Source organism: Oxyura jamaicensis, chromosome 3 (assembly GCF_011077185.1).
Source record: "Oxyura jamaicensis isolate SHBP4307 breed ruddy duck chromosome 3, BPBGC_Ojam_1.0, whole genome shotgun sequence".
NCBI classification, from domain to species: domain Eukaryota; kingdom Metazoa; phylum Chordata; class Aves; order Anseriformes; family Anatidae; genus Oxyura; species Oxyura jamaicensis.
The window spans coordinates 114,161,366-114,178,305 of NC_048895.1; the positions used below are offsets into that span (position 1 = coordinate 114,161,366).

Consider the following 16,940-nt stretch of genomic DNA (forward strand, 5'->3'; position numbering starts at 1 on the left):
GAAGGAAAGAAGGAAAGAAGGAAAGAAGGAAAGAAGGAAAGAAGGAAGAGAAAGCAAGCCCCTAAGCCCCTGATCAGCTCATATAAAGCAGCTCTCCCCTTTTCCAGCAGCCCCCCCGTGCCTCCCTCTGGCGGCTCGGAGCGCAGCGCTGTGCCAGGCGCTGCAGCAGCGCGGCCACCCGCGACCTTCTCCGGCGGGGTGGGGATGGGGTTAGGGATAGGGAGGGCCGGAGGAGGCTGTAGACCAGCAGGGCTGAGGTTCTTGTCTGGGGTGCTGAGGCCACGGGGAAGTAAACAGCCCCTTATTTGCAAAAGTTTGGTGGCAGACTGGAGGAGGAGGGGAAAAGAGAGAGGGTATCCCAAGGAGAAACACGTGAAAGGAGAAGTGTCCAACTGCAAGTTAGCACAGGCAGGAGGGAAATCATCCCAGTCCTCTCTCCTCCCGTTCAGCATTTTCTATTCTTGTCCCTCCATTAGTGACAGATGAAGTTGGGCAATTTTCCACCGTTAATTTTAGTATGGATTTACCCGAGTTGTAAGGATTCGGCTCAAACTATGAGGATTCCCATTTCAGGGACATATACTTACCATCCACAAACACTAGAGAGAATTTTCAGGAAGGGTCCCAAATCGTGTTGTTTTCTAAGTGGTTCAAAAAGTTGAACCGGTATCTAGGCAGACAATTAAATAAAGAAGTGTATCTTTGCTTTAGCGTATTCATCTCCGATTAAATAGATGCCCTGAGAACGGGTTGGGCTGTCAAGGGAGAAAGAGAGAGAAAGAGAGTGCGTGACAGAAAGAAACAGTGGTTATTATATAAACACCAAATCCAGGCCATGTGTAAGCCATTGTCCGGGGGTAGAATTAAGTGACTGTAACACGATAGCGCACTGTTATTGTAAACAGGACGTATTGTATTGCTATTGCTGCCCCTTTCGAAAGGAATTTTCAATCTGCGATTTACAGCCGTCACACAGGGAACAGGGAAGCCAAGACCTACTTATTGAAAACAAATTTGCATTATCTAATAGGGACACTGAAAAACATCATTGCAAACCCAGAATTTTTTCCCACAATCTAGAAAAAAGTAGGTTTCTATTGGAGATACGACAAAAAATATATATACAGGGAAAACCCAAAGTCTTTAAAATTAAAAATTAAAAAATAAAAATAAAAATATCATTGCCCAGGTTCTCCTCGCAGATATTTGCCTAGGTGTTGAATAAGGTGTATACATATATGCATATATATTTATGGTATAGAGGAAGCTCGGTGCTATCAGGTTATTGGCGGAGCGGAGGGAGGGCAATCTTCCTCTCTAGATTTTGTGAGTGTAGTTGGAAACTCATCACCTTTCCCCTCCCTGCACACACACCTCCGCTCCTCCTTCGCCCGCTCACGGCCAGCCCCGTGCCTGTGTACTAGCAGGAGACACGGAAAGTTAAGTTGCACCAAAACACCCAAGTCTCTTATAAAGTAACCCCTGGTATCACTTTTAACTAAAGAAGTCTAGTAATTAAAAGTCTGAGTTGTTTTTCCACGTTTCCGCATGCAGTCCTAATTAAATCTTTACGATCCTCTCTGTGACTATTAACTGCCAGCATGCTGAGCGAATATCCTGTACAAAAACCCAGCAGGAGGGCGTAATTAGATAGAAAATCAGACAGGAGTCTTCTCATTAACTACAACAACTAACCCACGTTGCTGATGCAGTGAGCGGAGTGCACGCACACACATATAAAGCGTGTGCACAACCATATACTCCAGAGATAAGGTGAGGTAAGGGAAAAAAAATGAAAAGGAAAGATGGTACTTCATATTTACCTTCAGTTCTGTGCCATCGAGTTGCAACACGATGGACTCCAGCAGGCTGCAGGATTTGCTCATCATCCCTCCTTGGTAGCTGCTCAGGGAAAGGAGGGAAGACTTTGTAATTTTATTTTGTGCCCTTTAGGTATGTAGCCTATTGATTATGAGAGAGACACACAGACATGCACAAGCACACAGCATAAGGAACCGCTGTGTGTGTGAGCGTTTGGGTGTATATGCAAGGAAAAAAAGAGAGGAAAGATCTCCGTCACCTTTTGGGGAGATGTAATTTTCTCCTAAATCATATTGCATCTTGAATGCCTGCCGAGCAGAGAAAGAGACGGAGATAAACGTTGGATCCAGATAAACTCAGCCTCTCGGAGTAGCAAAGATCAAGTTAAAATAATAGAGAAGAAAATCATTGTTTGGCTGTAAAGAGGTTTTCCTTATCAGGGAAAAACGTGAGAACTCCCAAATATGACATAACCTGAAAGAAAAAAAAAAATAGAATGTATATATATATTAATAAAACCAAGAAACACACAAGTCCTTCATTTACCTGGAACCCAGAATTTATCCTAAAACGGAACCTGGCGCAATTCTGCAATGAATTGTTCTTACTACACTGCTTTTTGGGAGATAATTTTAGTGTACCGACCGCAGATTGAGCGGTAATTTGTGTTTGTTTTCGTATATCGCACCTTCGCGTTGAGAAATGAAACCCAACATTTGCTTTGTCCTCTTTTGCCCGTCTTTGTTCTCTTCCCTGCTAGAGAAGTTAATGCCATAATAACAGGTGTGCTCCGAAAGGGACTTGAAAATAGTAATAATAATAGAAAAGTCTTTGGGAGAGCGGGAGACTGTTTCTAGGCAATCAATGTAATAGTTTATACTTTTAATAATGTATAGTTCCGCTCCCTCCTCCCGCCCCACAAATTTAGGACATGTAAGCAACCCCGGGAGCTGTAAATCTCTTTCTGCTTGCACCCTATACGACGTGGGCGTTGCGTTGCTCTCCGAATTGCTCAGGCTTTAATTAAAAGTCCGTAATGTAAACTATTATATATAAAAAGTAAATGGCCCTTGAATTATTAAGATGTAGCAGGGTTAAACAAACAAACAAAACAAAACAAAACAAAAAATAAACGGAGGGGGGGGGAGGGGAGGAAAGGGGAAGGAGAATTTAAGTTGTCCTTAATCGTGTTCATTTATGTCATGCAATAGATCTTGCAGATGTTACCAAATTGCCAGATTTTCAAAGGAAGAAATATAAAGCTTTATCGAATGCAAAGAAGTCTATGTGATATCCATGTTTTATAAGATAACAAAACCAGTATTGCACCCCATATGCTTCACACCTCTTTTTTATTAGAAGACTATATAATTTGTTAGAATTTCATTTCCTTGTTGATTTGGGGGAATAATAATAACAATAATAATAATAAAAATCCCTCCTCCCCTAGTGAATTAATATAAATGGAAATAACAGAAACTCCAGTTTGGAATGACATGATTTATATACGCGATTCTTTAATATCCAGTCAATTTGAATAGTGATGTTTTTATATCCACAGTCAGTTGAAGATGCCAATAACAGCGGTATGAACTTATTGGACCAGTCTGTCATTAAAAAAGGTATGGATTATTCCAACAAGCTAGACAAACTTTTACTGTGTAGCAATATCTCCATGATATATTTTTACTTTGGGGCAATTAATTTATCCGGGAAGCAGGCATACATGGCAGCAAGATTAACAGCTGATTGGATCTGTAGATAGAGTGAAGAGAAAAGGAAAAACGTGTGAAAGTTGAGTTTTCCCTCCTTTCCTTCAATCGGATTAATTACACTGACGCTCTCAAATGGGGCACCCTGTGCTCCAATGTAGTTTGTACCCCCCTCCCCACGAATGTCCTCGTTGGGGATCGCTTGGATTTAACGGGGGGCGGGGGGGTGGGGAGGGGAGGGGGCTGAGTCCCTTTTAGGTTTAATGCACCTCCCAGACGAATCATACGTGAAGGGGAGAGAAAGAAATGCCTGTGGAAAGGCAGCCGTGACTTCCTTCCCCGCTTCCTCCAAAAGCCCCCCCTCCTCTCCCTGCCTATTTTTTAAATCTTTCTACATATGCACACATGATTTAGTGTAACTGCAGAATCACCCCATACTGTTAAAGGGAATGTGATATTAACAAATGTTTGCAGTCTCTTGTACAGCTGTAAGCAAAATAATTAACTAATTAAACTAATTAAATGTAATTACAATAACTCATTTTGGGCGTATTGCAGCTGCTTAATTTTTTTACATTTCTCTGACAGTCACTCGAAGATGCTTGACGATTAGTGTTGTGTTATGCTGATAGACATTAAACAGATCACACACTGCAAATGTAGGGAAAGCTATCTTTAATTATCTAAGGAGTTTCTATTTCTAGATTCAATTTTAAGTACCAGAGATGAGGCTTAGAAATGCTGTCCCTTATGCTTACTATCAACAACACTTATCTCCAGGACCTTATTATTTGTCAAATGCGCAGAAAAGATACAAATACTTTAGTGCAGATGATCTTCTAGAATGTAAAGCAAAATAATAGTGAAAGTATTTATTTAAAATGTGTTCAAGACAGCATGAGGTCCTTCCGTGTATTTATTGTTTTTTATTTCAATCCTCATGTACAGTCTCTGTCTTTCACACAATCGAGTTGTAGTTATTTGAGGGAGGACAGATGAGAACCTGCAGATTATTTGGCAGCCTCATTTATAATCACCGGTTGAAAAGTGGAAGGTATTTTTGAGACAGACAGAAAATTACTTACCTTAAAAAAAATAATAAATATTTAATTTGCATGCGATGAGTAGGTTTGGTGCTCAGGATCCTTAACCTGACGGCTCCTGGTTGCATTTTCCCCCCCCCCCCCCCTTTTTTTCCCCTCTCTCTCCTCCCCCGTCCTCTTTTTCCTCCCCACCCCGCTTGCTACCTCACACACGATGTTTCCTCTTGGGCGTATTTGATTAATTGGTGCTTGATTTGTGGTCGGGAGGCTTCTTTTTAGCGCCTGGCCGTGCTCGTACTTTCGTTCCGCAGCCCAGTACCAGCAAAACCCACCTCTGCCTGAGCACCCAGCCTGGAGCGGGTTTTCCCCACTCTAGCTGGGGCTCCCCTTCTTCCGAGGACAGCACAAGCATGAAAAGCTTAAAATCCGAATGTTATTAAGGATATGGGTTAGGAGATATGCGGAGTGTACATGGGCAGAACAGCGGCCCCAGTTCGAGCAGCTGCCTCACGGTCCGACATAGGTGGCCCTGCGTGGGTGTATTTGCAGCTATTAGGGTAAGACACTGAATTTTATCCACGTTACGTATGCAGTTTGGAAATCTGATTGCTAATACCACCGAGATTCTTCTGCAGCTGTTTTAAAGTCACCAGAACAGCTTTTGCTGCCTTAGAGACAATGCCGAGCTCTAAGAAACTTTCCAGCAGAAGGGAAAATTGAGAGCTCAGTTTCCCTTTGCACAGCGAGTTCCCTGGGAGTGGAGGAGGAGAAGTGGGCAATAAGTGGCAGGGCACGGTTGTGGCAGACGACATTTATTCAGGGCGAAATGAAGGACACAAAGAGGGTTCAGCCTGAATTTCGCTTTGTTCCCCGCACTTCGCAGCTGTGAGGATGTGCTTTGAAGTAAGAATAAGTTATTTAAACTCTATAGGTCGTTATTGCAGGCAGATGACGCATAGATAATGGTTTATTTTTGTGTTGTGGAGCATTCCGCTGGATGCATATTTACTAGATGAGGATTGGAGGGGGTCTGTTTCACCAAAACCTGGTTTAGTGCCTAAAATGCTCTAATTAAACTGTAGTGAAAAGAATATAATGTAGACTTGAAGTATAAACTTGAAGTATAAATTGAATCATCTATACTGTAAATGCTTACTTCTTTATGGTCTTTGCGGCCTGCAGATGGAATTACCTATCTGTCTACGCAAAGGGATTGCCAAAAATATTAAGGAAATTATTTAGGGATTCATACACAGCTATTGATTTATCTCACGTATCGATCCCACACAATAAATTACATATACACAGTCTCTTGTTATGTTTGCTATCTGAGCTTACTTGACATTTCTGAAGTAATTTAGTTAAGAGGAAATGAGTTGTTCCCAGTAGAGAGAGCAAACGAGTGGAGTGAAGGTAGCCAGCGTGATAAATGGCTCTTTCATTTGGAGATCTCCAGAGCTCGTTTAAGGCTAATTTTCTGTATTAGCCCCCTTTGAGCTATTAATGCAATAGGCAGGGACCGTGGCCCCTCATCTCTTAGCTGCCCCATTAGAGCGAGCATTAAGCTACCAAGCCTGAACTCTACTGTGGTGGTGGTGGTGGTGGCAGTGAAATAATGAAAGGTGCTTTTTAAACTCTCCTAATCTAAACTGGCAGAGGGTGGTTAATACGATTTGAAGGGGGCTGGTCAATGAACAATCAATAAACTAATAATGAGAAGGATGCGGTACATTAACAGTCTAAAAATCCAACAAGACATTAAAAAATCATCGTTAACTCCTAGTTCCATTAAGATTTGGGTGGTGGAAGTGAGAGGGAGGGAGCCAGATAAATCATCAAGATGATGATAATCATCAAGAGCATTAATACAAGATTTAACTCAGCTGTAAGATCTTACCGGCTACACGTTTTGAGGCCTTTCCCTCCATTTCTGCTGCACTGAGGGGAAGTTTTTCTGTGTGTCAGGAATAAAAGACAGGGTTCCCTTGTCAACTGTCCATCTGAGATTTGCTTGCCATAGTCTATGGCGAAATAAGTTGTCGTCTTTCAAAAGCTTGTGTGGCCCGAGTTCAAAGTTAATTTTTTGTGACTCTGGGGCACAGTCAGTGACCTTAAAATTATCCTGATGTATTTATTTACTTTCGACTATTTCTGAAGATTGTCCGAACACTTCCATCTGATTTAGCACGAAAGACCACTTTAACCTAACACCTTTTCCATTGTCTCCTTGCAGACAAGCTCTATTATTGATATTGTTTTAAAGAAACATATGAAAGGAGACGTCTTAAAAGAAAAATAAAGTACTTCTTAGTCGTAGAGCATAAGCTTCCTCCCCACCCCCTTCTTGAGGTATCCAGCAATAAATGATTAACTGGAAACCACTCCGGACACAGCTTTTCAGATGATAGATCTGGGAATCAAACGTTACTTCAGAGATTTTGCTTCGCTGCCACTCTCTTTGTGCCTTTTCCTGGACTACCCATTGAGCCTTATGATCCCCTTTAATTTAATGCAAAACAATTTCGAGGGAATACATTTCACTTTGAAACGTACTCTTGGCTTTCAGGGAAAAGGGACAGAGGAGGGGGGCGAGGGGAAGAGGAGACGAGAGGGACAGGAGGGAAGGGAACAGGAATACACACTTTCTGTATTTGCACATTAAGACTAAAACAAGAATAGGGTCTTTAGTGGCAATGGGTAAGGCAGTGTCCCTGGATTTGCTAGGTTTGGCAACAAAGCCAGATCAATAACAACAAAGCCTTGATGCTATGATGGACAAAGAACTTTTTGCTTCCTTCACACCCAATAGGTAGATAAAAAAGATTGAGGGCGGTCTGATAACTCTTTAGTAATAACTTTGTCCGTGACGTTTAATAAGAAATATTTCTCCCGATTGATTGCTTGATGGATCGACTATCCTGTTATTTGCCACGGTTATTGAGACGGTACCCATAGCTTAGAGCTTTTTTTTTTTTTTTTTTTTCCAGCTGCTTTCAGGACAAAATTCTATGTATTTGTTTATTTTTAGAGATGCTGAATGCCCTTTTTATGTCGCTTACATACTCGTGTGTGTGCATTTGTGCGCGTTTTCACGCGTTTGTGAAGAGCAACCCAGCAGAGAGCCACCACCACTAGAAAAAAAGGGAAAAAAAAAAGAAAAAAAAGAAAAAAACAACCTCGAGACTTAATGTATGCACAGAAAATTGTAAACATGTAAAGAACTGAAAGCTTCACGCTGAGTTTCGCTATGCTCCATTTCCTCACCATTTCCTGCTGTCGTTTTAAAGCGATCTCACTCATCTAGAGATCCCGTTTGCAGGAACAGTATGCTTATAATTACTAACAAATCAAGCGGCTACTGTTGCTCTCCCGGTTTATTGATAAGCTGAAGAGAAATGGAAGGGGGAGAAATGACAAAGAGGCTAGAAGTAACCACAGGAAGAGAAAGAGAAAGGGAGGGAGAAAAAGAAAGAAGGGAGCGAAGTGAGAGAAACTGAAACAAGGAAGAGAGAAAGAAGGGAGAGATTTGGGAAGGGGAAATTGGGTGAGAGTGGTCATGGTCACAATCCAAAAACGTTTGGAAGTGAAAGAAAATCTAACATTTTATTCTGGGGACAACGGGAACTAAATAATTAGGAATAAACTTAAACCAGAGGTGATGGAGACACTGTATATATATATACATATATATATAGGCGTGTCATCCATGCCATGTCAGCAGTTCCTAAGCAGCAGGGAAAGCTGGCATCGACTAAAAATATACTGTCCATTTCGGTTTACTCCGGGCTGCATGCACACAAGGATCTGACACATGCAGCTGAGCGCACGGATGTCTGTAGCTGTTCACCCAGTAATCACCTCCACATATATATTATCTCTGATAATGCCTGGGCTATATCTGAAAAGCTATAGCCATGATAAACATATAGATAGATATGATATAGAGATAATTCATTCCATGGCAAACACTTTTTTTAGGCAGCATTAGGTAATTTACAGAAGATATAGAGTGTAGATAGAATACATCTCTCTGAAGCTATGAAATCGCAATAGATATGCTTACACCGCCTGGTAAGCCTCTAAAACGGGTTGAGAGTTATTAAGACTCCCAACTGCTCGGTATGTTCATGAGGTTCTTTTCGAGGAGGCACTGCTACGAACAATAGCTGAAGAGCGCTCAGCATAACAGGGAAGGCAGCCAGCCTGCTTACCAAAAGCAATTTGCATGGAAAAAAAAATATTGAGCACGTGAAAATCCATATTTCAAAGGTTAACTAATGGAGTAAGTGCTCCGAAAGGCCACAGCGAGTGGAGTGAGGTCTGTTTAAGCCTTGCCCGGGTACCCCTCTCTTTAGTGAGTTTAGACTAAGATCAGATGTTCGTGGAATTGCTGCCCCTTGTTTAATTTCTCAGTTCACTGGACAGTGACCTGATAAACTGGCCACTAAATATAGCCACAGCAGAGGTGAGCTCGAACGACTGAGCCCTTGTGTTTGTCCGAAGGGGAAAAAAAATAATACTAAAAAAAACTGGTGTTGAAAATCTCTTTGGTGTGGCACACCTTTAACCTAACCCTTTTTTACTTTTCTTGGTGGTGCTCTCGCATGACGCTCCAGAGCATGGTGTAGGAAATAAGTGTTATATCTATATGTGAAGAGGGGAGGAAAGAGAGACGCTAAAACACTACATCTGCCAGCACTACATCTGATACCCCGGAGGAGTCTCTTCCTATAGAATCAATGGCAGAAATCCTATTAATAGCAAGGAAAGCAGGAGCGGGCCTCTAACTCTTTTATAACTGTTTCTGTGCCGATCTCAAACTATTTGAAACCTCCTTTATGAGCTGCATAATGTGCCTAACTAAAAATAATAGAGAAATAGGAATCCATTTCACTTTCCGATTCCCTGAAGTAAAGCCACTCAAAATAATTTGTTTATACTGGAGACTATATACAAGGCATATGAAGCAATATGTATATCTAAAATCGACATGCCTTTTGGTTTTTAGCTGTTATAGAGCTTTTATTGTGGGGGTCTGGTCTGGCGGTAGGAAATGATCTGTAATAAAAACAGTGAAACACGGTTGTGTCTATTCCATACACTGAGGTTATAAAATTGGCAATTGCCCAGTAGTTAGCACTTGGTAATATATTAGGATACCCGATCTTATTGTTTAGCAGCTCCAGACGACTTAAATATCCCCTCAACCCTAATGGGTTGATTCTCCAGATATGTTGCAAATAAACAGGGTTTTTATGACTTAACTGACATATATTGTAACTGCCTAAATAGCTGGCATATGTGCAGAATAGACCTCTATTATTTGCCGAATTGGTTTTGCAATTGATTGAGTGGGAAATGGGAGACAGCGAGGCACTATCTGCTCTGCGAGGGTGTGTAATCAATTAGGCTGCTCCTCCGGAACATGCCCGCTGCTCGGCCACGACACCACCAGCAGCAAACCCACAAGTGCGGAGCACACTTTCGAGAAGGAAAACGCGTGTTGCCGCGATTCCGAGAGGAAGCAGCAGTAGCAGCTGTCAGCTCTTATTAACTCCTGCATAAAACATACCTTAAGTACGGTTTGTTATCAATTACTTGAAGAAATGAAACAACTGGGAAAATGCAGCGAGGCTCCCTATAAATTAAAGTGATTGGTTGATTGATTAGAGCACCTGCTGTAAATCATAACAGTTACACACAATTATGAGAGAGCCATTTAAGTTCATTTGTAAACAAAATTCATGGCACGGGGGAATTGCTCTCAGTTTTGGTTTAGCTTTTTTTTTTTTTTTTTTTTTTTTTTTTTTTCCCCCCCTCTCCTTTCTTGCTTATTTCTTAGTGTGTCTGTTTGCTATTACAAGAATTTGTTCGTTATAATCCCCTCGGATACTTTTAAAACAACCTTTTAGTTTATCAGAGAAAAGGAATACTTTGTTTGATGGTGAACAGAATAAAATTGTTTTTATTTCGTTTTGGTTCGTCTTTTTTTTTTTTTTCCATAACTTCCTTTAAATATGTGTTACAGTAAATAGATCAGCCCTATTTAGGGACTGGAGACTTCCCACTACTTTAAGGACAACACAATATGATAAAGTTGGTGAATGCCACAGTTAGACCAGATTTTTTTTTTCTGCTGTTCATTTTTTTTTTTCTGAAGGAAAAGGCTCATTTTATTTCATAAACTAGACTTAATAAAAACCACAGAGCAATAACAGAGCTGTTTTCTGGTTGCTGTATCCTCCAGCCTCGATACTTATTTAAGACAGCAATTCCCTTAGTGTAGCGACGTTATTCCCGGCTCGGCTTAACAGTAATGGGAAGCATTAAGAAAAGAAGCAAATTTTCATTTAAAAATATATATTTATTTTATTTTTTATTCCCGCAAAGTGTCCGGTGCTGTCTGTTGTACAAAAACGTTGGGGGGGGGGGGGGGGAGGGGTTGTACAGGCCAGGCCTCAAAGTTGCCCAACACTTAAGATGTGTATTTCATTTCCCTATGATTCAACCCTGCACAGAGGCTGTGCTGTACTACTCTTCGCTCCATCTCTTATTAATTTTTATACTCTTAAAAATTGGGGGCGCAGCACCATTTAGGGTGCTGTAGGAGCCAGAGCTTAAACATTCCCTTTCATTTTATTCTGCTGGGCATGACAGAGAGACTGTGCTTATCCTGCACTCCTTCGTGGCATGATGGTTTCTCTCCTCCCTCCTTTTTCTTTCTCCAGTTCCGGTTCCTCCAAAATCTGTTACTTCTTTGATGATGAATAAAGATGGCTTCCTGGGTGGAATTTCAGTCAATACCGGAGAGGTGTTTTGCTCTGTACCTGGCCGCTTGTCTTTGCTTAGTTCAACTTCAAAATATAAAGTAACAGTGGGAGAAGTTCAAAGACGCCTTTCTCCTCCCGAGTGTCTGAACGCATCCCTCCTAGGAGGAGTTCTTAGAAGGTAAGAGGCTGGGGCAAGTTTGTGAACAAGGCGGTGTGCGGGCATCCTTGCATGCACCAGAAACTTTTGGTCAATGGTAAAGATGATTGCAAATATACATTGGTCTTATTGTCACAGCATATGTGTGTTATGTTGAGGATGAGGTGGAAATATGTTGTATTCAGACACTGAGATGAGTCTATGGAGGCTACAAAAAGTTTGGACCATGTATAAATGTCCCCAACATGAAGGAAGTGAGGCAAGATAGGTTTTCACTCTTGTACATGCACATGCTTTCTATATTTCCTCCTTGTCCTTACTTTTCTTTCAGCAAATGCCCAAGATAAAATGCCTCACTGGGCATGGGGAAATTAGTTGTTGCAGGATGAGCCTGATATATTTCAGTGATAAGCTGATTCCCGAGATAAATCTGTGTGGCATCCTCTATATGGTAATAACGATAAGGTAATTAAATGGTGTCACATGTGACATTATCGAAAACAGTAGGAGATTAAGAGGCAACCCGTAAGGTAGGTGAGTACCTAACTCAAGAAAAGCCATCAGGAGATAGCTTGGAAAGTCAGTAACTTAGCGCTTCATCCAGAGAAGGTTGGTAGTGGAGTCTCTGAGAGTCGGTCCCGAGGCCTGTGCTGCTCAGCATTTGTGCAAACCACCCGCTAATGTCCTGGGGGATTTTGCTGAAGGCCTCCAATCAGTTTATATTGTTGGTACTCGTTAAGCAAGCAGCAGAGAAGCACCTATGGGTCTGGGTGCCTCTCCATCACTTCAGGATGGTTCATTTAGTTATCAGTTAAAAGAACTTGAGCTCTGAAGTCACCAGCTGATCTATCAGGGAGAGAGAAAGGCCTTTATAAGGACTGTGAATTGGCAGTATGGCTTGTCTGGGAGAAAGGTGAACTAAGGATATAGACTGGTCAGAGCAGGGAAGAGGTCATGGGGTGGTGCAAGGTACTCTCAAGTCAATGGCAAGTGGAGAAAAGATAACAGGAGGTATATGGCACACTGGAAAATAAAGGGTGACTTCAAGCAGGAACAGATGCATATGAAATTAACCCAGAAAAAAAAAAAAAAAAAAAAAAAAAAAAAAACAGATTATGTTTAAAAGTTGCTAATGTTAGAACAAATCTTCCTAACTCTTGTAGTAGCTATTAGGCAACATTGACTCTCAGGTGCTTTAAAATGATGGTATTTGGTGTTTTTTTCCTGCAAACAATTCAGTGATGACATCATTAGCTCCAGCTCCGTGTCTGGAAAGGCGGGGGGAATACGTTCTGCTACACGCAGCCGCTCTAAAATACACGTGAGAATTAGGAGCTCCTAAAATAGCCGCCGTTCCACGTGAATGTCTGTAATCAATGTTCAGCCGTGATCCTTGCCAGCGAGAGAGGCAGAGTTTTCCTTACAGACGCTAACCTGCCTGCTCCTCCTGTCCAGCCACAAATGGAGCAGGGAGGACATCTGAGAGATATACTGTAGAAAATATAATTATCAAGGTAAAGAAACATCATTATTGAGCTTCAGTGGATTTCTGGAGTTGGCCCAAGACATAATCATTGGCTGCTGCTGACTTCAGTTCCTATCTTGAATCTGAATTTTAGACAAGCTTTTGGTTCAGAGCAGATGAAATATAGGAAGCTGTTCCCTTGCAATTCTGCCGTCTCTCCCTATTTACTTTGATATCAAATAGTAGGAAGCCAGTCTGGCTTCTATGTCGTTTCTGGCTTCCTTTCCGTAAATGTCACTTGTCTTCAACAAGTTAGAAAGATGGACCCCGATCTCAGTGTCAAAGCCCTTACTGATTTCACAGGTGGCAAGATTTCATCCACGGAGGTTTACGTTATCTATAGGTGTTTGAACAATAGCTCCGTATTTGCCACCTATAGCTCACTCGTCCATTTAGTGTCCTTATCAGTAACCTCCGACAAATCTTCCTTCAGGCAGCCCAATCCCTCTATATAACGCACTGCCTTCAGGTGAGTGCTGCCTTTCCGCACACACTCACACATGCGTGAAATGGTTCCTGAAGTTTCGTAAGTATTTTCCTCTACTCATCCACAGTCACACGCATTCTCCCTCCGAGCCTTTTTTATTATTATTATTATTTTTTTCTCATTCTTCGTTCTGTTAGTGTTCTTTCCTGGAATAAATAAGGATTTAATTCTCCTCTATCTTTCTGTCCATCTCCACACTCCATCCTAATACGAGTTAGTGTCATATAGTAGGAACCCATTTACCTTACACAGATCAAAACCTTACACCGTAATTATTGTTATCTGGCGTTATTTGATTCCCCTGAATAAAACGGGGAGAAAAGTGGGCTCACTCCCACTCCTGGGAGAGATAAAGCCGATCTCAGCAAACTGGAGCAGAAACCAACACACCCAAAGTGCTTAACACCAAGTGAAAACTCTCCCAGGCTCCACTGACTGCACAGATTAAACGTTTCTTCCATGTACACTGCGGGGTTAATCACGATGTTAATTTCTTTGTAATTCTAGAGCGAAATCGAAAAACGGGGGGAGATCTTTGCGAGAAAGGCTAGAAAAAATCGGTTTGAATTTACCAGCCGGCAGGCGTAAGGCTGCAAATGTCACTTTACTCACCTCCCTGGTGGAAGGTAAGCGAGGGTCGCAGATCCCTTCACACCCCTGCTTGCTCTCAGCTTTTGTCTGACATTTTGTGAACCAAAAAAACCTTTCGGGATTAGGTGGGAAAACCTTGCAAAGGTGAAATGCAGGGCGGGGGAGCACTAACCCTGGTTAAGGATCCCTGCCCCAAAAAAATGAGATTACTGGCCTGAGGGTCATTGATTGGTCTTGGTGGCAAGAATGAGGGTGTGTGCATCTGTATATGTGTGTATTTATGTTTGTGTGTGTATATATATCTCTAAAATGTGTGTGTATGCTTGTGCAGGGCAGTCCCATTCCTCATTGCTATTAATTTCTAGGATGTGCTCTTCAGCTCCACGTCTCCTCCATCCTCTTGCTAATTCGGCCCTCCCGAGCTCATTTATGGCAGATGTCCACTATAGGACGCCCATTGATGAATAAATAAATAAATAAATAAATAAATTTGGGGAAAGAAATCAGCAATTGAGGTAGTAGAGCGTAGTTTACCTTGAGGTGGCTGGAGCAGAACAAAGACAGGAGAGAGGGAAGGGAGGGGACTAAAGCTTCACCTCGTTTCAAGTCAACTGATGTCATTTTGTTGTTCTGCGTGTTTTCTTTGATTTATTGTAGCTGTAGCGAAAAGCCATTTTTAGAGCCACTAATATGTTTAGGATACGTGTGTGTTTATGCTGAGAGAAGTTGGACCTTCTCCAAAAAACATAACCAGAATAGTATGGATGCAATTATGAATTATATGTATCTACATTATACATACACACCGAGAGGCGTATAAATAATCCACTTATCTCTTCTGCATATAAGCATGCATAAACATTTGCGCTAGATATTAACTTTTCAACTCTTTTGATTGAGTTATGGCAGCGATAAGCCCTTACCGCATGCAGAGCTGAAGGCAGGCTTGCAACCAGGAAGGGGCTGATAGCAACGAGCTCCTCCTGGTACTTCTTATGGATTCTGCTGAATGTGCAAAGCACAGACCAGGGTTCGTATGTACTTCGGGTGGCTCGCTATAGGACGAGCAGAGTTCCGAGTGCGGCGAGCTGCCCCTATAACGACGGGGTTGCTATCCATAAGCAAGCTCAGCATCCCACTCTCAGAAAAACCAGAGCACCGCCAAAAGCTGTGAGACGTGGAAAAAAAAAACGTGTCAAGTGCATAGGAAGGCAGACCTGACTCTGCTTTCCTTGTTATCCTTACAACTGAAGAGCTCCCTCCCTGTGGAAGGGGCAGTATTTGCTAGAGGTGAAGGTTGTGCTCTGCCACCAGCCAGACTCAGGCACTGCTGTCATACCACTGCAGGGAGCAGGAGGGCTCCGGCAGGGTGCCCCCGCTTTCATTAAGGGGGACGCTGATTAGCGAGCAACCTTGGAAAGCGGGGGTGACGTTAGAAAGCAAATTCGGATTGTTGAAAATCCGGATCGTCGAAAATAACGCGGTCCTGGAGTTGTTAGACATATCTGCTTGGCGTGTTGGAAATCTTCCCCCTGCTCCCTCAGGCCGTGCTTTAAAGGGTTTAATGTTTTATTCTGGAGGGGTTGAGCTATAATCTGGTGGAATCTCACTAGAGTCTGAGGTTTTTATTATTATTATTATTTTATTTAAAAATTTCTCCCTCTTCTTTCCCCCCTTTCTTCAGCTACTGTCTTCTTCTTGTGGCATAAAGTACATCAGTAGGAGTTTGATGACACGAACCTCTGGAGGCAAGAAATCTGAAACTAGGCAGGCAGGGGAAGTGACAATTACAATTACAGTTAGAATAATTATTTTTCACATAAAAGGTTGCCATCAGTTACTGTCTTTCCATTGGGCAGAGATGAGTTCCTGTTGCACGAGGGTCAGTTAAGATAGCAGGCTGCATTTCCTCCGATGGAAATTATCACTTATCTCCATCATTTTACCGATGTGGCAATAATTGTGATAACGATGTAAGTGCTCTGTGTGCATAAGTGTGTTTATCACATACTATGCTGAAATGACAGTAATATGAACACGTCCACATCTGTAAAATTTTGGACAGTGTTTCTTCTGGTGTATTGAAACAGGAATGGTTTCTCTGCTCTAGGGGAAATTTGGGTCTTGCTGTCTTTTGGGACTTGACTAGCTTCCCCTTGCTGTTTTTTTGGCCCAGATCACTTGAAAGTGAGTGAGCGTGTATGTGTGTGGGTGTGTGTGCTTTCCCACAATTCTGCACAAGATGAGTTGCATGTGCATATGCCATCATAACTATGTTGGAGCAAAGACAAATCTCATCTGCTGTAAATCTATCCCGTAAACTTCCTTCTTCCCCCAAAAGAGGGCTTGAGGAGGGAAAAGCGGTATCTGGAGTCTGTCCCTAAGGTGTAGGGGTTATAATTGGGTTTGTTAAAACCAAAAGAGCTGCTGTCTCCCAGAGGGAGCAGTGGGCAGCAGCAACCTGCTGCACGATGCTTTGGCAGGTCGGACCCAGCCCAGCGTGGGGCCGGGAATGTTAATGCCCCTCTCATTCCGTCCAGGTGAGGCCGTTCATTTAGCCCGGGATTTTGGGTACATCTGCGAAACGGAGTTCCCAGCCAAAGCTGTTTCTGAATACCTGAACAGACAGCACACGGACCCCAGCGACCTCCACTCCAGGAAAAACATGCTGCTTGCTACAAAGTGAGTGCGAAGTTGACCATCCTCTTCTGCCCTGCCCGGAAACCCTCCCCCGTCTCCTAAAACCCTATGTCTGAGCTCGTTTTAAAGGCAGACGGAGCATCCTGTCCCCAAAAGACAGCGGCCTCGGGGGGGGGGGGGGGGGGGGGGGGGGG

At 42.4% G+C, this 16,940-nt stretch overlaps 1 protein-coding gene across 3 annotated transcripts in view; it reads left to right on the forward strand.

Moving 5' to 3' along the window:
- The window catches only part of TFAP2B (transcription factor AP-2 beta), a 27,644-nt gene that overhangs the window by 6,786 nt on the left and 3,918 nt on the right, over positions 1–16,940 (forward strand). For all 3 annotated transcript variants that reach the window (XM_035322529.1, XM_035322528.1, XM_035322530.1), the window contains 4 exons: positions 3,383–3,443; positions 11,305–11,524; positions 14,023–14,141; positions 16,647–16,788. In XM_035322529.1, the coding sequence (XP_035178420.1) occupies positions 3,383–3,443; positions 11,305–11,524; positions 14,023–14,141; positions 16,647–16,788 (542 nt within the window). The remainder of the gene's footprint in view (positions 1–3,382; positions 3,444–11,304; positions 11,525–14,022; positions 14,142–16,646; positions 16,789–16,940) is intronic.